Source organism: Syngnathus floridae, chromosome 12, assembly GCF_059516105.1.
Source record: "Syngnathus floridae isolate MCC-2025c chromosome 12, RoL_Sflo_1.0, whole genome shotgun sequence".
Classification (NCBI taxonomy): Eukaryota; Metazoa; Chordata; class Actinopteri; order Syngnathiformes; family Syngnathidae; genus Syngnathus; species Syngnathus floridae.
Window position 1 is genome coordinate 8814074 of NC_142424.1, and position 21360 is coordinate 8835433.

General features: G+C 40.1%; 2 protein-coding genes and 1 non-coding gene across 4 annotated transcripts; 1 reads left to right on the plus strand and 2 right to left on the minus strand.

Moving 5' to 3' along the window:
• The first annotated feature begins 232 nt into the window (after positions 1 to 232).
• On the plus strand, positions 233 to 7473 carry ccng2 (cyclin G2). Of its 2 annotated transcripts, XM_088391426.1 has the most exons (9): positions 293 to 388; positions 1135 to 1233; positions 1308 to 1439; positions 1952 to 2089; positions 2192 to 2442; positions 3154 to 3232; positions 3383 to 3481; positions 4279 to 4481; positions 5924 to 7473. In XM_088391426.1, the coding sequence occupies exons 3-9, from the start codon at positions 1335 to 1337 to the stop codon at positions 6057 to 6059; spliced, it is 1011 nt and encodes a 336-aa protein (XP_088247552.1). In that variant the 5' UTR covers positions 293 to 388; positions 1135 to 1233; positions 1308 to 1334; the 3' UTR covers positions 6060 to 7473. The 2 variants fall into 2 exon arrangements, with proteins under 2 accessions (XP_088247551.1, XP_088247552.1); XM_088391425.1 differs by lacking the exon at positions 1135 to 1233 and having other exon boundaries at positions 233 to 388.
• A 407-nt stretch (positions 7474 to 7880) lies between these two features.
• On the minus strand, positions 7881 to 20199 carry taf1c (TATA-box binding protein associated factor, RNA polymerase I subunit C). The gene is made up of 15 exons (XM_088391421.1): positions 18314 to 20199; positions 17805 to 17916; positions 16547 to 16596; positions 16369 to 16464; positions 15041 to 15108; positions 14706 to 14953; positions 14040 to 14171; positions 13852 to 13969; positions 13711 to 13782; positions 13460 to 13595; positions 12405 to 12533; positions 11721 to 11910; positions 11503 to 11640; positions 9643 to 10952; positions 7881 to 8765 (listed from the first exon to the last, which is right to left on the minus strand). The coding sequence occupies exons 1-15, from the start codon at positions 18428 to 18430 to the stop codon at positions 8619 to 8621; spliced, it is 3063 nt and encodes a 1020-aa protein (XP_088247547.1). The 5' UTR covers positions 18431 to 20199; the 3' UTR covers positions 7881 to 8618.
• On the minus strand, positions 19261 to 19451 carry LOC148389979 (U2 spliceosomal RNA). The gene has a single exon (XR_015861947.1). It is a non-coding gene; the product is annotated as a U2 spliceosomal RNA (small nuclear RNA).
• Positions 20200 to 21360: the final 1161 nt, after the last annotated feature.

The window sequence follows — 21360 nt, forward strand, 5'->3', positions numbered from 1 at the left end:
GGGCAATGGAAATGTCAATCTGAAAACAGTCGTCTTTTGTCAAGGTCGGCACTAGTGTCTCAATTTTCAGTTTCAATTTTCGTCTACGTGAAAATATACTCAGTATTATGTTTATGATTGTTGTGAAGTAAGTCAAAAATAAAACTGATACTGTCTGTAAGAACGTATGTATGCTTGAATGTTAGCCAGTACGACTGGAAGCAAGTTGCTGATTTACAACAAAGCCATGATTGGTACATCCCCCATGACGTCATGGAGGCGGGGCGGTGTATGTGTTAGCAACATCAACAAAAGAAAAGCGAGAAAAGAGTACCGAGCGATAGAAGGAAGACCGAAGAAATACGTCGGCAAAGTACAACCGATATGTGGATGTAATTTACCTTAATAGGTAAGAACACTCATATAACTCTATCGGGATTAACGGTATCTGACACCAAACGCGCGTTTTCTTTATTCTGTCTCCTACGGAGAAAAAAAATAACGGAGGAAAGTGAACGAATGACAAAATTTACATCGACTAAAGCTAAAGTAAAGAGTAATCGAACGATCATCACATATTCACAAAGCGTCTTTTTCGATGAATGCATCATTCCAATTTACGTTTAATACGTACAGTTAAAAAAAAAAACTACATGGAAAAGAGGCATTCAGTAAATATTTCCTGCTTCTTACGTTGGTTTGGGTTAATAGGAATTTACCATCAGTTTTAGAACCGGATATTCCTCGAACAAATATCTGTTTATGCGTTTTTCACTTGGTGTATTTGCTATCGTTCTGTCCAAGAGATTTTTTTCAATCACAGTAATTCAGAAAAATGCATGGATATTTAATCTATTGATTATATTCTTGTGCCTTAATGTCGAAAACGTTTGTTGTTGTGTCGATGATGGTGCTGTAGGATAGAATGTTTTGCAGTTTGAGGAATTGGAAAAAGAGCCCCTCCCCCGCTCCTCAGGGTCGATTTTAAAGGTTTGCTAGCTGCAGTCAACAACAGAATCAGCTCCCTCGGTTGCCATCTATAAATTAAGAAAACAGAACCGAATCGTGTGGCGCATTTTAAGTGTTTTTTTTTTTTGCCCAAATAAACAAGAACAACGTAAAAAAAAAGAGACTGTTTTTCGGTCTGTGACCCAGAAGGCGTTCACTAAAGGAAATCTGACACCCGAGTCCAGCTGTGGGGAAATGGGCCGGGCTGGGAGCTGTTCGTCTAACACCCCCCCCCGGTTAAATCAGGTCAACAATCTGGACTAGATATCAGTGACAACACGTATGCCAACAAGAATTACATAAGTTTTATACTTGTGTAGTGACAAGACGAGACTGCCAGCTGAGACATGGATGCCTTCAAATTGATGAAGGAGCTGCGGGCAAACTATGAGTTGGAGGTTTATTATCTCCCCAAAGAGACAGGCCTGAGTCTCATTGAGTCTAGTAATCAGGTGAGTCCATGCACTACATCATCTCAAGCAAGTTTCTTTTAAAATATACTCACGACTACCCGTTGTAAATTATGATCATAAATCCCATAAAACAATTAACCAGAGACAAATTAAATAGCAGTTCAGACGCAATGTGACCTGCTTTGCCCAAGTGTTGGTTCCCCACCCTTGATTCACAGTAGGAAAATCTTTTACGTTTGGAGAAAAAAAGTATCTCTTGGCGGCAAAAAAATGTACGCACAGGCTAATGGTCATCAAGTTGAAGATTTCATTGCATTTTTATTGGGCTGGAACCAATGGTGTTGGTTGTTAGCAAGTCCGCCTCGCAGTTCTGGAGTTCCGCTGTGGTATATGCATGTCCTCGCTGTGCTTGCTTGAGTTCCCTTCACTGGCATCGTCCCGCATTCCAAAAACATGCATTTTAAGATCGATAGATAGTTGCCCATAGATGTGCATGAGAGTATGAGGGCCGTAATGTTTCAAAGCCTAACTGACAAGTGTTCATTTTCTAGAATGATGGGCGGATCTCAGCCAAGTGCAGAAATGCCAAAGTGGAGGATTTGTGGAGTCTGACCAGCTTCTTTGGCTACACCACACAGACTTTCGTCCTGGCTATTAACTTGCTTGACAGATTCTTGGCCATGATGAGGGTACACAGAGTTCCTTATTTGACCGTTGCCCTTTAAAAGTCAACTTTTTGATGACACAACATGGGAGGATCATTGAGTATTAAAAACAGCATCTTATTTCAGATCCAACCGAAGCACTTGTCTTGTGTCAGCCTGAGCTGCCTCCATATGGCCGCCAAAGCGACAGAGGAGGAGTGCAACCTCGCATCCACCGACGAGCTCATCCGCATTGGACAGTGCCGCTTCAGCGTGTCCGACCTCGGCCGTATGGAGAAGATCATCACAGAGAAGCTTGACTTCAAGTGCAAATCTGTCACAGCTTTGACCTTTCTGCAGTTGTACCATCAGATTGCACTGTCTCACTCCACGGAGAGGTAAGAAGGAATACTGATAACTTCATTATTTTATGTTCACCCCTTTTCTTTGTAAGGTACAGGGATAGATCGATAGAAAACTCACAAAATACCAAGAAATCATTCAGACTCACAATGACACCTATAAACAATGTACAGTAGTCTTCAATTAAATTAGCATGAAAGTGTTTGGATTGGAGAGGAAGTACCCAATTAAGCATGGAAAGAACATGTAAAAAAATAAAAAAATAAAACAGACTACCCCCTCGCTGAGAAAAACAAACAAAAAGTATTTTTGCCTATTCACATATGCGCCTTTCTTTCGCTGTAGACGTGTGTGCCGTCTGCAGAATTCAAATTTGGTCAACATATTCTGCTGCTGGCATTTCTGAAACCCTATTGTTTTTGCTTGGTGTGGTGCTTTTCCACCACACTCTCTGTTGTTTGTGTGAGCAGAACCGCTCGCTTTAGGTCAGCAGTCAATTATCAGACAGTTGCGTCTGGCTGAAGCGCTGTGATAAGATTTATGGCTGACTGCCACTGACTCCAACACTTGCATAACCAGTTTGTGGGTCATGTTTGTTTTTTGCAACACACCATATTACACATAATATATATGCTTTTAATCACTGTTTTAATTGCTCTTTTTAATATAGTTGCGTGTCAGCATAAATGCCTTCCTTCCATCCAACTTGTGTGAACTCCATTGATGCTCATAATTTGTGTGAACAGGAAGGAAACATTGAGCCTGGAGAAGCTGGAGGCTCAACTCAAAGCCTGCCTGTGCCGGATCGATTTCTCCAAAGCTAAGGTAGAAATTCTCAGCAGAGATCAACTCGCATTACAACTTCCAAATAAAGTTTTAAGATGAGCCCAAGCATGAGAGCAAATGTCAAAATGATTCTACAATTTCATATTTTCTTTGCCTTTCTATGCTTCCTTCTCTTCTAATTCCATCCAGCCGTCTGTCCTCGCCTTGTCCCTCCTGAGACAGCAGATTGAAGCTATTCAGTCGGTGGACATGTTAGAAATAGCCCATCACATCCAGAGACACTTAAAGGTAAACAAAACATTTGTGGGAAATGTGCTGGAAAAACATTAAGAGGAAAACTGCCACTCATTAAAAGAGTTTTACAGTTTTAACACCAGGAAATCGCTCTAATGTAACAATTTTACCATGATCGCAACCTCTCTTTGTGGATGCAAAAATCAGCTGTTATTTCTGCCTTAATGTGAGGAGTGTAGTATCCATTTTAAGTTACTAAATACTAAATACGTCCGATGAAGTGCAATGACGACAGGTTTGTCCACTATAAGTTTTACATGAGCAAAGTGAATTCTCGGGATCATGTAACTCTGCAATCGCCGGAGAGTTGTGTGCATCGTGTATTCAGTGAGTGGCGACCCTCATTTGCATGTGTACAAATTAAGCATGTTTATTTTTAGCCAATCTCTGCACCATTAAACATGAATTATCATGTCTGTGGAGGTATGTTCGTAAGAAAGATTATATTAATGATTTATGCATGCTAATTCTGTCAAAAGTCTAGCAGTGGAAAAAGTACAGTGAAATGAGATTTGGAATTAGAACAGATTTGGTGGATTTAAAAATTTGTAGTTTCCCTTTTTGGATTTTGAAATTTTGCTAAAGTTACTTCAACATTTCAAAGACTATGGCTGTTGTTACCGGTATAACTTGTGATTGGGGTTTAAATGAGTTTTTAACCCAACTACTTTTGACCTGGTGATGTGAAAAAACGAAATGTTTCAGTGTACAATGTCACACTTGTGTTTACGCGTTTACTGTCAGTGGCGGAGCAAACCAGGCTAATCGCTCTGCTGCCTGTTTGGTTTCAGATTGCAGACAGTGAGCTCCTGTTGTGGCGCGATCAAGTTGCTCAACGCTTGTCCGACTACGCCTCGCCAGAGTGCAGCAAACCCAATCATAGAAAACTGCAATGGATCGTGTCTCGTCGTACCGCTCAGAACCTACACAGCAGCTACCGCAGCGTACCTGAACTGCCCACCATCCCCGAGTGCTGCTGGGATGAAAGCGAGAGGTGAGAATTTTAATTTTAACCAACGCAGCCTGGGTCTGAGGTTTACAACCTTGCAAAAAAACAAACGTCCACTGAATTTGGATATAATGGCTTAACAAAAGGGACATTATGTCGATGCAGCAAGCTCTAAAATAGTAGTGCGCGCACGCACACACACACACACACAGACTTAGTCACTGAAGACAGGATTCAGTAATCAAAGCAAAGCAATTTGCAATTTTACAGTGTCTGATAACCTCTGGGTGGGCCAGTGTGATTGTAGTTTCTGAATAGTTTATCTATGCACTCATGCTAAAGTCATCATGTAACGGCGGGTAAATGTCAGCTGAAAAATACCGAACACGTCAGTGCCCGTGCGGGTTTTCTCCGGGCACTCCAGTTTCCTCCCACATCCCGAAGACATGCTTGGTAGGCCGATTGAGCACTCCAAATTGCCCCTAGATGTGAGTGCGAGTGCGAATGGTTGTTCCTCTTCAACTGGTTCAGAGTGTCCCCCACCTACTGCCCGATGACTGCTGGAATAGGCTCCAGCACGCCCGCGACCCCCGTAGGGACAAGAGAGATAGAAAACGGATGGATGGACTCCTTGTGGTGACATATCAGAAGAAAACAAACAAACCCTGAGGGTCATCACACACATTTGAAGTTTTTCTTCAGCAACCACAAGTTTTTCTTCTTAATTTTCACATTCAAAGTGAGTTTTTTTGTATGATAGCTTCATTCCATAGAAAGTGCAACCACACACATTACGTCACACAGACATGACGGGCTGCTCGACTGAGTGACTAACATGTCTTGCTGGTGCCTCTCCTATCTCACAGTATTGCATGTCTGGATGTGTGCGAGTCATGGGTCACGTCCCAACTGAGACAAGACCAGTTTCCGTGACATCACACAAGGCCACGCCCTTTAATGTATCATGGGGTTTGTTTGAAAATGTCCGCTTAATGTTGAAACTAATGAAGAAAGAGGAACTTGAGTCACTGGCCACAATATTAGTTGTGAAACAACTAATGACGTCCATTGTCAGAGCTGACTAAACAGTAATGTTTAGTTTTAATAGGTATTACATAGTTTTGCACCCCTCACAGCTTTTAATGAGATGACAAACATTAGAAACTGGCTTGCCTGACTATTTATTGCCTGACAAACAAAGACATAACCCACAGGCTAGGTCAACAAACTTGGTGATGTTCACTTTGACGTTACAAATAACTGACTGACAGTCAGCTGACAACCGTGACGCAGACAGGTTTAACACACTACTATCAGCTGATAATAAAGTGGAAGCTTGAAATGCATGTTTGCTTATCTTTTTGCTGTATCATGCATATCAAAGAGGAAATAAAATGTTTGAATAACCTTGTTTTCCTTTCTACATTTAAAGGTGCAGTGACATTTCTGTCTATCAAGTAAACAAATATTTTCTAATTATCTTTCAGTGAGGACTCTTGTGAGGACATGATGAGTTCGGGCGAGGAGTCCCTCAGCAGCTCACTGGGCAGCGATGGCGAAGGGCCGTTTTTTCCGGCACACCTCTACCACCACCACAAACGCCGCCAATACCTCAATGCCTGACGCCTTTGTCACGTTACTGTGCCTCATCCCCACCCTAATCATTCACTTTTAATTTATTGTCTAATAAGCTCCAGTACTGAAAGTAAATTGCACAACAACTGGCTGCTGAGCATGTCTAGATCAGTGATTCTTAACCTTATTGGAGGTACCGAACCCCACCAGTTTCATGTGCGCATTCACCGAACCCCTCTTTAGTGAACAAATGATGTTTTTCAAATTCAAGACATCATTGTTTATTTATTACAGGTGCACAAAATGAACCATGCATGAACATCACCTTGTTCAAAGAACATAACCAATACAATGCATGAACTCAAAACAAATTACATACCTGCAAATCAGCGTGACTTCTGCTGTTGCCTTTGCGAGACCAGTTCAGATATGCGTCGTCACGAATTTACACAATAATTCAGGTGTGTTCAGATCTCCGCAGTGAAGGCTCTGCCGGACCCCTGAGACTGACTCACCGAACCCCTAGGGTTCGACCGAACCCAGGTTAAGAACCACTGGTCTAGATTTTTAGTTAGTAGATGTGTTGGTACATGGTACATTCCACGATACACAGCAATTGGTTGAAGACACTGGTTGGTTGGAGAACAAACACTGCAACCAGATCAGAGCAAAAACGTGCCAGTCGTTGTCAGAAACTTTAATTTACCAAAATCTGGCAAGTATAGAAAATGTCGGCTGTTTATAATCAAAGATGAATAAGTTTACTCATCCACTGAAGCTGAGGGCAGCTGCAGTTGCAATTATCTGGGCTTGATCTAGTTGCTTACATTTCAAGACTACTTTCATTTTTAATCATACATTTTAGATATTTCTATTGTATTACAATATTTGTGAACATAAACCCCAAGATATGTTGACTCATAATAATTTGATATCAATACAACGTCAGCTGCAATAAGGATGGAAAATTAGTAACTAAACCTGAACATTAAATTGCAACACAACGTCCCGTTTTGACTGAATACTTTAGTGACTGCAACTGCCCTCACCTTTGGAGTTTGTTCATTTGCACAGGATGTCATTTGTGTGTTAGAAGTAGTTTGTGTCCTTGGGGAAAACAGATGTGTGACAAATTTTGTTTTTCTTGCATTAACTCTCCTGAGGCCATTTACTCAAAGTTCAGTAAAAAGCACTTATTTTCCTTGGTCAAACACTGTTGACTAATTTTGTAAGAATTTATGATTTTGAAATTGCCAATTTTAGGATGTAGCTTATGGATAGAATGTCATGTGGAATGAACTATTGCTGAGTTCAAGTTGGGAAAAAATGTACAAAAATGCACAGAAAAATGTAAAATTGTAAATGATGTAAAAAAAAATTGTTCATAGTTTATAGATACGTTAATTTATTCTTTTCTTCACATGTACTGAAAAAAATCTTATAAAAAAAGTTGTTTTTTAAACTTGTTGGATCTCATTTTCACCCTTTCAAAACCTACAATGAATCAACAGCTTGGCTGATGGACAAAATAAGGAAGAGTTACATCATAGATGTCCCACTTCTAGAGCAGGAACAGCCAACTTAATTTTGCTAATTCGGTTTTATTTATAGTACCTCATTTGCACTACCATTGCCAAAGTAGTTCTACTGTACAATGCACATTGACAAGTTAAAAACCTCTAAATATAAAGACACATTCATACTTAGAGGGCAATATAGTCCGAGACAACTTCCATCACTTGTTTTCTGTAATGTTCCTTTACTTTAAGCCACAAGCTGGTTGCTATGACAATGTGTAATGGCGTTCAGCACACATATGCTAAAAGTGAAGGGGAGGAGGTGATTGTAACAGAATTAATAGGCAGAGAGTGCAGAGCAGAAGTAATCAAAGATTTATGCACATATTGTAACCCGTTATCCCTTTATTTTAGCAACACAACCCTACACAATTCAGAACTGCAACACAAGTCGGATCAGTTTCTGCTATACTTTCGTGGAAAGGTGACTACAACGCAGAAACAGTCTCTAGCCATGATCTGTAGTAGAAGAGAAAATTGCTGTGACATTCAATTTGTTTGGAGAATGAACTTTAAGTACCTCCTGCCGCATGCCATAAGTGAAGTCAAGGTGTTTCCATGGAGATGAGAAGTTATGCAGAGTATTAAGTCACTCCAAAACTCTGGCAAACCGAACAAGCTGATTACACAGTTTCGTAAAATAGGTTACAGATTTTCTTAATGACATTTGATAAAATGAAATTAGACACTTTAATGATTACAAACACATGCAAACAGCATGTGCGCGTGCACACAAACACAAAAAAACGGAGTTTAAAAGTGAAGATGATACATTTTCAAGCTAAGATCCAATCTGTGTGCGTTTTTAATAATTAATGATCTTGAGGTCTTCAAGTAGTAAAACTGAAGTGTTTAAAGAACAGAGACACTCTGTCCATAAAGTCAAATTGTTTGATTGCTTTGAGGGTGCAGGTGTAAGGTGAACTGAATACATGACTGATGTCATGACTTGATTTTGTTGAACAAGGGATTAGAAGAGTAAAAATGTATGCAGTCAATACTGCATTTTGATTATGGGCTGATGGACAAACTAAAATCCCATCCGTGCCTTCTTTTTCTTTGGTTGTGAAAACAGGCGCCCCAGAGAACTCTGGGAGAGGGACTGGGAGGAGTGAGCCTGAGGTCCAAGTGACTGCTGCTCTGCGTCAAAGTAGTTGTCGTGTTGAGCGGGATTGTTCTGTAAGCACAGCAGGAATGATTAGAATGTACAGAATGTATCGCATTCTTTTTGTCCAAAAGAAGATACAACACCTTTTCAGGTGAGGAGGATACGGCTGCTGGTGTGCGCGACTGCAATTGAACAAAATCCCGGACAAATTTGAAATCCCTCCTGGACATTTTTTTGTAGGACATGTCCGGGAAAAAGAGGACGTCTGGTTACCCTAGTCTGGTCACATATCCGTCCGCCCAGCAGAGCGGTGCCGCACAACAGCGGTCTACAACCCTTTCACTATGTTAGAAATCACAAAAATCATGAAAATCTATAGACGCCTCACCAGACTCCAAGCCCCAGGGTTCAAAGCTTGTGCAAAAAGTAGCCGCTTATAGTCTGGAAATTACCGTATTTGTGATTAAACATGGCTCTCAAGCTTGTTTCCTCACTACAGTAGCGAATCCAGATTAACACTCGAAAAACATCCAGGGGTTTTTCCACGTACTGTACAAAATGTTCTTAAATTTAAATGTGGACATGAAAGTGAACCAAGATTTTACGAGCTTCAACTCCAGGTGACTTTCTGTCTAACGCAGTTTTGGTCGTGGATCCCAATTTTGTTTGCCGTAAATACATTTTTGTGGCTCCAATATTTTTTTGTCTTCTAAACGATTTACAAGACTTTTGGAGTTAACACGATTTCAAAATTCTTGACTCCAAAGTCCATGTGAAATCGAGGAACTGGGTTTGTGACTATGCAGTGAAAATGCATGTCCCCAAGAGACAACAGTTGAGAACCATTGGTCTATTTGATGAGTGTACAAGAGGAACCAACACTGAGGGTTTGGGGAACACAATGATACATGTCCAATTTGAAACCAGCAGTGAAAAATACAGGTACCTGCGATCCAAACAGAGAGCTGAGGTAGTCCTCTGCGGGGCGTTTGCTTCTCCCCTGGCTGGATGGTGTGGAGTCCAGTTGAGCAGATCTTGATGAGACGATTGGAGTAGGAAATGTGGCCTCATTGATCGCAGTGATGGGTGTCTTGGTTATTAGCGCTTCATTTTCTATCGTGCCCTCAGACTGCGATAATTCTGTCTCCACCCTTTCCGAGTCTGACCCTACCCCTTGGCTTGCAGCAGAGGACCAGCCCGTCCAGTCGGAGAAATCATCCAGCTCTGACTGGTAGGTGACTGATGAAGTGAAGCTTTCAGAGAGTGCTAGCCGTCGCCCGCCGGATCGCATCCTCGCCTCCCTTTGCCTCCTCCTCTTCCTCCTGAGAGCATTCATCTTTTCTTCCCTATTCAGCCCCAGCCGATCTTTCCACCAGGCTCGCCAATTTTCCTCGCCTTGCCAGGCCAGGGTCAGACGTTCACTGAGATCGTCAACCCATGCTCCTGTGTCCACCTGGTCTGGAAACGGCACCACTTTCGGAGGCTCGGAGGTGGCGGCGCTTCTCACCAGCAGGGAAGGGTCAGACATGCACACACTCAACTGATGTCTCATGCGCGTTACGTGGTCATCTTGAGACAGTTCTCTCATTTTGTTGCGGGAAAGACTAAAGAGACTACTGGGATCGCATGTCATTTGGCAGTGCATACGGTCCTTCTTTTTGTGGCTCTTGTGCATTAGTTTTTGCAGCCAGCGTTTCCATGTGCTGAGAGCATCCTCACTGAGTTTTACAAAAGTCGGACAGTCAGGTAGATTAGCATGATTAAAGTTAGGGCGCGTCTCCTGATTGCTGCTTGGCTGCTCTGAATCATTGGCTGCCGAACTGGTCCCGTCTTCATTTTCTGCATTCAATCCTGGATCATCATTGACATGTATCTGGAGGTTCAACCTTTTCAAGTTTTGTCCTTCCTCTCGTGTCTCTGAATCCTCAGAACCGTTGTCCGAATTGTCCAATTGAAGTTGTTTCTCTGGCGTTTTGGTCACAAATGTATGAAGCATTATTCCCTGAGTTGGCCCGATTATGTCCTCATCGCTGGATGTTTCAGGAACTGCTTCGGAGGCATTTTCCAGTACTGGAAGTAGTTTTTTTGGGGAGGTTTTTCTAGGTTGGGCTTCATCCTCTGAGGCTGGGGCTAAAGAGGCATCCAGATGCTCATGTTCAAGGATCTGATAGAATATATCACCTGCTTCAGTCAATTGTAGCACATAGATGCAATCATTACTTCCATCTCTTGCAGTCTTTTGGATACAGGTTAGACCTAAAAATGTAAAAACATAAAATTTTGAGTTTTAACAGGACCAAAATTGCTAAGGGCTTATCAGAGCCACTATTTCGTTTCATTCAAGATGTTTCTGATCCAAATAAAATCTGTTGCAATTGTCTTGTTAATTGCAAACATAAAAAAAAAACACAGTCCCTCTGACCCGAGGTTCTTATTCTTTTTTCTTTCCTTTAGGAATGACCGACTTAACTGAAGGCCCACCTTTCTAACTTTGGACCTTTATTTTTTTTGCAAGGGTATTAGACAAAATTGTGACAATATAAAAAAATGAAAAATTTATTTTCATACCGAGTCAATAGTTTTGATTTCTTAAACTCGCATTGTGGAAAATGTGAATTGAAGAAATTCACATTATACACAATATGAGTGTATTTTCCTGTCCAAAAGCAAAACGAAATTGTTTTTAAGACAGCTTTGCTGTAATTTTATAAAAAAATAAACATTTATAAAAAGATTGCTTAAAAATGATTCCACTAAATTAACAGACAACAATTTTACAAATGGATGAATTATTTACACCAATTACCTGCAGATGGTGAGGACAGTCGGTTAGATGCTATGTCCATGCGGTGCGGGATCTGGACGGGAAGGTGTTGGAGGCTATCACAAGGCCGAAGGAGTGCCTGAGGAGGACCCATACTGATGCACGCTTCTGCTCTGCCACCTGAAGTTGTAAACATGTAGATTGTTAAGCAGCTCGGGAACTGGCCTAAAAATGATGGACAATCCCCAGTCATCACAAACCTGAATACTGCAGCTGTGTGATTTCCTGAGAGCACTGTGAACCCAGTAAAACTTTAGTGGTTCCTGCTCCGCTCCGAGATGAGGATCCACCAGGAAGGACATGACAGAACACTGGTGGGAATTGCATCATGTGATCCATCTTCAGCACTGGTAAGCAAGGAAATCGCTCGTCCATTATGTAGGTTGAGTACTAAGAGTGAAATGGAATGACATGTAGCCTTAATAAATTTAATGTCACACAATCTAAATGTAACAATAAATATACATGTCATATTTGTAGTGATTATTAGACAATATATAGCAAGTACAATTGAATTCAGGCAGCCTGCAGCCTCTTTGATTATGTAAATAATTGATACGTTTAAAGTGTGTGGTTAAAGAGAGACAAAGTCCCAAGCATGACTAAAGTTTTACCAGGGAAAAATAAAAGGAGTATAATTGGTCACACAGTACAATCAAAAGTTGCTTGAGGCGAAAACGAGTGATACAGTAAAGTTTGTTGAGGAGCAAAAAAGGAAAGAAAAAAACAACAACACGTCACTCTATCTTTGGGACTAGACATAACATGACCAAAACACCTCTAGGGAGAAAACCAAATTTTCTCCCAGGCTAAATCATGAACCAACTGCATCCAAACGTCTTCAATTTGAAGTGGTGGCTAAAATTGAGTATTCATTGCTGTACCTGAGTGTTGACAAGATGGTGAAAAGGGTGAACATCTGCCAGATATTTACTGAGGATAAGCCTCTCTCCACTTCTACAGTCTGCAGTGTTGCTGATACGAAACAATGTGTGATTGGAGGCAGGACACGCCTGGAGAAACGTGGAGAGAAACAAAACAGACTCATTGAAAAAGTAGTACAGTAATCCCTTGTTTATCGCCGATAATTGGTTCCAAAACCACCCTGCAATAAGTGAAATCCACGAAGTAGGGTCACCCTCTCATCATTTTGTGTCAATAAATGTATATGAAACCATTTAAGTGCATATGTTATTATAAGAACATTAAATAATAGTTCCAAACATGTAAATAATACATTAATAGTATAAATAAAAGACTGAAAATATTGGATAAATATTGAAGATATACGACATACGTGTGTGTGTGTGTGTGTAACATATGTAGATGTGACGTTGTTGTTAATCTTGGTTAAACAGGGACCTCTAGTGGTCACAAGTTACCATAGCAGCGCTATGCGCATTTTGTAGATGTATATGTAGCTAAAGTATACATACTGTAAATATGATTTTAGGACTCTTATTATGATAACAACTTTATAACAAGGTACAATACTGTAAATATGTTTTCAGAAGTCTTTTATTATAACAACTTCTTTTATAAAAAAGTCCAACACTGCAAATATGTTTTTAGAATTCTTATTATAACAACTTTTTTTTTTGGCTGGAAAAAATCCGCAATGCAGTGAAGATATGATAAACGAACTGCGAAGTGGCGAGGGATTACTGTATACGCGACACATTCCATAGCCACTTAATTCTTGCTTTTCCAACATGAGTATCGTCGTACCAAAATCCAACAATGTACAAATAATAATAGTTGCGTGAATTCAGAAATGATCATGGGGCCATATTAGGATGCAGTAAATAGAGTATTACAGAACAGAGGAAAACCATAACCTAAACGCTTTGGATACTCCCTTTTTTAAATAATATGATGCCGTTACCAAAGTGTGCAGTGTTACGTGTATTTCAAAATGTTTTGTGTTGTTTAATCTCACCCTGATATCGCAGAGTTCTGCACCAGTCCTGTCAGCGTAGACAATCACCCGAGGATGGGCAGAGAATTCACACCATCGCCATGATGACTTAGCATTGAAGTAAAGGTTGCTGATGTCTTCCCAAACCTTTTGGATCCTGATATAAGGTGAGGAACAAAAAGAAAATCTAGCCGCAATTTTTATTTTTTTGCTTAAGCCTGAACGACACCAGTCTCTTCTCTACGAAGAATTTTGCAAAAAAATGCTCTTACCCTTTGCCAACAGTCCACAGGTTTACTGTTCCACTTTCACTTGCCACCAAAACTTCACCTAGAATGTGAGGACTAACAACAACAACATAATTGAGATGTTTTTTTGGACCCTTTAGGCTGTATTGCATTTTGGTAACTTACCTGACAGTAATACAAGTGGCAACCTCTTTGGTGTTAACGACTTGCAACAAATGTGGTTCTTCACGCTCACTAAATCTCCAAAAGCCACAGAAACGATCTGACCGCGCAGAAACACAACCTACACACAGAAAGGTATCAAACGGTGGTTCTGTGACATACCGATGACTGAAATTGTTTCTTTGCCTTACAAATGTTGAACAAAGATGCTGAGCTAATCTGCCGGATGGGGCCTTTCAATTGGAAGTGGAACGGTTTCCTTTTGCTGGATTTCATAGAGAAACATTTGTCTTGGTGGTGTTCCCACTCGACTCTGTGAAAGTCTGAGGTACTGCTTTAAGGATGATCAGAACACACATTTTGTTGGGTTGAGTTATAACTCTGATTGGAGCCATCAAGTGTCAAATGAAAACCTTAATGGTTCTGTCAGTGGCCGGGCTTTTCATGAGCTAGAACAGTCAAATAGGCTAAACCTTTTCTGAGTACACAAAAATAGAACAAACGGAAGAGAGTGAAACCTCTTTATAGTCTGTCTTTAAAAACAAACATTACTCTAGCCCTGATTGTCACAATCCACTTCTAGCTCTCCTTTCTATGATCAAATAAAGTAATTGAATGTTTAAAAAAAAAAAGGCGTGTTTATGTGTTTATTTGGTAATGCTGTGAAGAAGTTAAGTTGATGTGACAAAGATTTTTGCATGGCGTGGCCTAATGCAAAAACATTCGAGGTTGAATCCAAATTGCATGAGAAACATTAAAACGTTACACAATAAGTCTGGCAAGTCTGTTAAATCTGACAAAATGCAATTGTTAACTGCCATCAAATTGAATTAAGACATTGTTTTGCTGAAGGATACTGAGGCGGTCCATTCCCTGGTTTCCAGGAAAGAGAAGGCAGCCATTTTGAGAGTGTTCACTTTGTGAGAAGGGGATTAAGTTGAGTGCGCCCCCTGTGGCTCCTTCATAGAACAGCCGGCGGTCTCTCTGCTCCGTCAGTTCCTCGTACAACAGAGAACCCAGGAGCTCTGGCGGGACAGTATGCACGACATCTGACATTAAAGCACTGTACGCCTGCAGTGTTCTGGATGAACACGACTTGTGACATCTGAGAAGTGACAAGAAATGTCATAAAACAACCGTCAGACATTCACAAGTGTTTGCATTTGGAAGGCCTATATATTGTGGCACTTACATTGGCAAATTCAGCTTGTCAAGGAACCGTTTTATCTTCCATGTGTGAACTGCATCTCTGCGTTGACGCTGGAATTTACACACATGCACAACATAATACTAAGTCCATCACTTATTTTCTTCCCTTCAAGCAAACACACAATTTAGACAAGAGTTTGCGCCAAGCACAGCACTCAACAGAGGCTCATTAGACACTCAGCTTTTACCAGTTCTTGGTGAACACAACATTTCCATCATATTGATGAACCGTGGTTGAATACAGTGGCGAATATCTCAGTGCTTTAAAGCAAACTTCAAACACACAGCTAGTTTATGTTTCTTTAAGAGAGCAACGGCTTCCTTCTTGGTGTTCTCCCATGAACATTCTTGTTGAATGTTTTATATATGGTAGAATTGTCAACAGAGATGTTGACATCTTCCAGTGATTTCTGTGTCTTCAACTGACAATTGATGGTCATTCCGTAGGAGGAAAAGCAAGAGTGCTGAATTGTAGTTTTTAGTTTTTACGTTATTTCAATTTATAATAACTGCTTGACCTATAGCTACAGTATTTTCCGCACCATAAGGCGCTTCGGGTTAAAAGGTACAGACTCAACTCCGGGGTCTTTTCTATAGTTAATCCACACATAGGACGCACCCCATTATAGGGTGCATGCATGCCATGACTTACCGTTAAAAAACAAAACAAAAAAAACCTAACAGTCAGTTCTGTTGTACTTTATTATACTATTTATTGTACTCACAATGTTAATTAATATTAATACGCAAATCCATCAAAATCCTCATTTTCCATATCCAAATTAAACAGTTCCCTCGTCATTGTCTCGTCGTTGTTACGGTGCTCTTCGGCAATGATCCCGGCTTGAATAGTGCCTCATAAGCATGTCTCTTTGTCTATGCCATTTTAGAGGGTCCTAATGCTGTTTTCTTTGCACAAACAATAGTATTTATTTATCAATGGCGGCGGAGGTACGTGCTCAACGTGTTACGTACAGTCCTCTGTTTTTTTTTTGCCCCGCTCGACGTAAAACGTGATGTCCTCTAATCGGTTTATCGGGTCTACATATTACGCCTGTATATTACGGAAGCCACACAAAACAACTTTACAGATTTTGGAATTCAGTCCACACAAAAGGTGCTGGCCGGCTGACGTGCCCACGCGTGAGGGCATCCGCACAAGACTTTTTAAACACTTTATTGCATTTTAAAACTGTAGATCGTGGACTGTAAATTTGTGACTCAATCGAAGGTACTTAATTTAGTCAGTGATGGGAAATACATTCGTTTTTTCCTATTAACAGTTTTTTTTTCCAATAAAAGCAAACCCACCTTTTTCATTCCATATTTAAAATAGAAATTTTCCCCGAGAACTTCACTGATGCACCCAAAGGCGTCTCGGCAATGATCGGAGTAGAAGTTTTGCATCTAGAAATAACATATTTAAAATAAATAAATAAAACAAATAAACATTTCAGAAAAAACAAGCAAGATCCAAGATCAGACTCACATGCTCTGTGAAGTCGTGCGGATCTGGAGAAGTTGAGGACCAAATGAAAGCTGGAAATTTGATAAAAACAAACATGATTTGAACAAAAGATTTGATAATTCAATACATTTGCCCGATACAGGAAAAGACTAGTTGCAATCAATTTGACTCATTCATTTAACTTCCGGAACACTTCTACCCACGAGGGTTGCGGGCATGCTGGAGCCTATCCCAGCAGTCTTTGGGCAGCAGGCGGGGTACACCCTGAACTGGTCGCCAGCCAGTTGAAGGCATTCATGCTCACAATCACACCACAAAGGCAAAGTTGGAGTGGTCAATTGGCCTACCATGCATGTTTTTGTGATGTGTGAGGATACTCGGAAAAAAACACTTATTCAAGCATGGGGAGAACATGCAACTGCCGCACAGAAAGGGTGGAGCCAGATTCACACCTCTGAACTGTGAGGATATTTTCATTCAAATAAATTGAAACCGTTTTGATGCACCTATTTTTCCTTCTTAATAATACATTGCAGCGGTATCTGATGAGGCCTTGGCATCAGCAGATACTCACAATCAAGTCAGTCAGACTCTGGTGCAAAAAAACTTGAACCCAACTTGATCTAAAGTTGATTCTGTTTAAAATACACTTGTGTGACATACAACGGTGATTGCCTCACAACTGCTCTTTTACCATGTCAAAAGTGCCTGCTACGTTACATCAACGGTGTACACACAAATTAGAAAGATTAAATTGCATACCAGATTCAAGCTGGTCACTGCACAATTGTATACTGAGCAATTTAATAGCACTAGCGAGTGAGGTCAGTGGCTCGCGGGAATTTCTTTATCTGCACCCAGCTATGAACAAAATGCCGAGATTAAAAACAAGTTTGTGGTTACCGAAGATTGAATGGCTTGTCATAAACTTCGGTCGAAGAAGACTTATTTAATGAATGAGAATCACCTAAAAAGGCCGTTGATGTTGTGAGTTGATTAGTAGACAGATAGTAAGATTTTATCGGCATTGTAATCAACAAGGTTATGTGGTGGTTAGTTTAATAAAGTGTGCCAGATGCTTAATAAAGCAACCAGGTGGAGGCGCAAATGGTCACAGCCTAACTACTGTATCGTACTCAAGTCAATTTTACTTGCTAAGGTCAGAATTTCATTACTAACAGAAGTATTTTTAATTGATACTGTGGGGTTTTAATACAGTAACAGAAGGGTACCAACACATTTGTCCATGTGTGTAGATACCAGCTGTAAGGTCACTTACAGTTCTTTGGATTGAAGAGGGGAATTGGTGCCGGTTCTGTCTGACGCCATATCTCCCCCTTCACCTGATGTCTAGATGTAAAGGTCCAGTTGCTTGGAGGATCAGATCCACCCTGAAATCAAAATGTGCTTTTTAATTTTTGGTGTAACGGACACAACTTGTGGTTCGAAGTGACGTGAAAATACCTCGTGATTGTATTGTCCGTTTTCAGTTATCTGTACTTTGAGTATTTACTGTGCTGACGACGTTTTTTTTTTCTTTTAAAAATGTGTAGTTCGATTTACTTTTAAGAGTCTTCTTCAAATGGTTCGAATTTCTAAAGTACTACAAGAAGTAACATAGCGGTATGTCATGTTTTGCACCAACCCTCACAGTTCCCTGACAAAAATAATCAAAATTGTTAAGACAAATGTCCTAAAACGACGCAGTGACAATGATCTCTGGAACAAATCTGACACCGCGTTTAGAATTAATTGAACATAAGATAATTGTTCGATGCATTCACAAACCTGAGGTTGGACCTGATCGTAACTGCCCCAAATTCCAGCACATGGTTTCTGCGTGCAGCCTGGTGGTCCATTGTTGTAAAATGAAGGGAACAGCTGCTTTGGGAAGCTATAATCCATTCTCTTTGCATTAGCCGATTTGCGAGATGTCCTGAATGTGAATGGTGACAGGTCCCACGCTGTGCAAAAGATCAAGTCTGAACATGTTGCTGCATCAGATTCGGCTAAAGCTAGCCTTTTCAGTTGCAGCTCGGGTTACATAAACGTGGCTTCTTGTTCCCCGATCGAATTATCACGATAATCAGTCATTAAATTAAACCAGATAAGAAAAAAACAACAACAAAAAACTGTTTCCAATACGTCAAAACTTGAAGCATGTAGCTCAACATTACATGGTCAGCACGTGTGTGAATAGAACAATCAAGTTTGCATTTTCCAAGCTTTGAAAAGTGGTCTATTTCCGGTAACATTTCCCAAGAATTTAATAAAGTAGCGGAAGTATATGCGTGGCTGACACAATAAAAGCATTAACCACGACAACGCTGTTTTTAGTGGGTGACGTCTGGTCACCCTAATCGGGTATGTTCATACACGGTGCAACAAAAATGAATAGAAATAAAACACTAATATTTTCAGCAGCACTTTTTAATTATCTAAAGCAATAACAGGCTGATGTATATTTAAACTTATTGTAGTCCACTGTAATATACACAATTTTACTATAAACAGCACTTTAATATAGGGAAAATGTAATCCAAGAATGACCAAGTTGTCATGCATATTCAAAATCGAGTATATACATTATTTGAGGGAAAAACTTTTTAATTACATTTCTTCATGATTCCATTAGTTTTATATATGCCCTGCTACAACGTATTAACATTCCCATCCATCAATTGCAAAGGTATCCTCTCATCGCATGATTACTGCACGATTGATTTCACAAGCAGAGGGGGTGCACCGTTCCTGGAGGTACTGCAATACCAGGTCGGTGCGTGGAGTGGACGGAGCAAGCCCCTTTTCCATCTCCCTGTTCCAAAAATCAATTTAATATATGGTCCCCGGATAGGGGACGTATCAGATATTAAACTGATAAGAACAGATACTACACTTGATCTTAGCCAAAAGGCCGAGAAGCGATAACAAGAAATATGTTAACGGGGCCAATGTTATGTCCAGCACTACAACCTAAAGTGAGAGTGACAAACGTCACCTGACGCCAACAACACATATTTACACGCGGAGACATTTTCAGTGAAACGAGGATAGTTGTGCCTTTTTGGGGCCTATAAAAACAAATAAATATTGAGTAATTGCTAGGTTCTCCAAGTCACGTGACCTATGGTGGTCCAATGAAAAAGCACCATGAAAGTTATCTTTATTAATGGCATTACAATGATATTTGACGCTCAAAGAACCCAATTACAGGTGTTCACGAATATTTCAAACACACGGTGACTTGTAATAGGACAATTATGTTGCTTAGCATGTTACAAATGAAAAGAATGTTCGGCTAAAGCTCGCTGGTCACGTGATCCAGCGACATATATTCTGTTATCTCGTTTAATCGCGTGAAGACAGATGTCATTTGTAAAAGTTTACAAATAAATTATCATTCAAGAAAAAGGCAGTTTAGCTATTTTAACGATGTTTGACGATAATGACCAGTCAGTTTACTCCACACGCCAAATCATACTACTTCCTGTTTCCTGTTAAGTGAAGCGTTATTAAGGACGCCACCACCGCAGTGGAGGCAAAATACACTTGTACCTCGCAATTCGTTTTCACATATACTGTAGGATAATAAATAAACGCATCCAAACTTTACAACAAAAACAAAAGCTTACATATTTGTTATCAAATGTCAGTTTAAGTTATATCAGTGTGACTAGCGCACGTACGAGGATAATAATGGTAATTAGGGTGGGCCCTAAATGGTGATTGTCATTAGCTTACCTGTTTAGAAGAAAGTGACGTATATCCTCTTTTTTTTTACTCATTGCTCCCACCGGTTCACCTGAAGGACACTCTTTTCATACTTTCGCACGTACTAATAATTTTTGTCAGTGGTCAACAGCGTTAATCTCAAATTTCAGGAGCTGTCTTTAGTTAATGCACCACGCTGACCAGCAACCACCCATTTTTATGAGTGACATTCAGGTCCACCTCGGACTTCTAAGTCTCATTACGTAAACGGGAAAATAAAGTTGTTCTAATGTAAACGTTATGTATTAATTGACTGCTCAGTGTTTGATGAAAAAGTACAATATGACTCAATGGAGTCGAGCATAACATTCAACAAATCTCCTGTGAACAAAGAAGTGAGAGAACTAACTACATTGATTCAGAGCACACGGCAGGAAGGCTTGCTTGCATTTAACAGTTAGACCTGTTTTTGAACAACTTTATTCTTCAGCTCACGTATAGCTTCTTAGTGTGCGATGGCAATCGAACAAAATCCTGGATAATTTTGAAATTCCCCCGGACATTATTTTTTGTCTCAAAAGTAGGACATGTCCGAGGAAAAGAGGACGTCTCGTCACCCTATTTTAGGCATCCCTATTCACTTGCAGTGCACCCAAATATTGACTGCAAATATATATATTTTTCAAAATCAGAATACATGTTGACTAGAATAAAAGAGTCTTTCATTTGACCAAAAATTAAAAATAGGCTAATTAAATTTGCGTTTTTACTGCATGTTGAATTTGGAGGTAGAAGACAGCCGCTGAAAAGCCAAAATCAAGATAGACATTACCTTACCAGCTCTTTGTTTACTCCCTTTGCATTAGTTGTAAAGATTAAATATCAACCCCAGGTGAGTTGAATATAGAAACTACAGATGGGTGAAGACATGTCAGGTTGATGATGGGATAATAAATAATGCCACAAGAGCTAGACAAATTCAACAGATTATAATTGCCGTATGAATAACTGATCATCAATATTGGTAATTAAAAAAAACAGCCACATGGAGGCATTTTTAAAACAAAATACACAAATTATGCTAAAAATAATGGAACAATAAAGCAATTGCTGTCTGAATACTG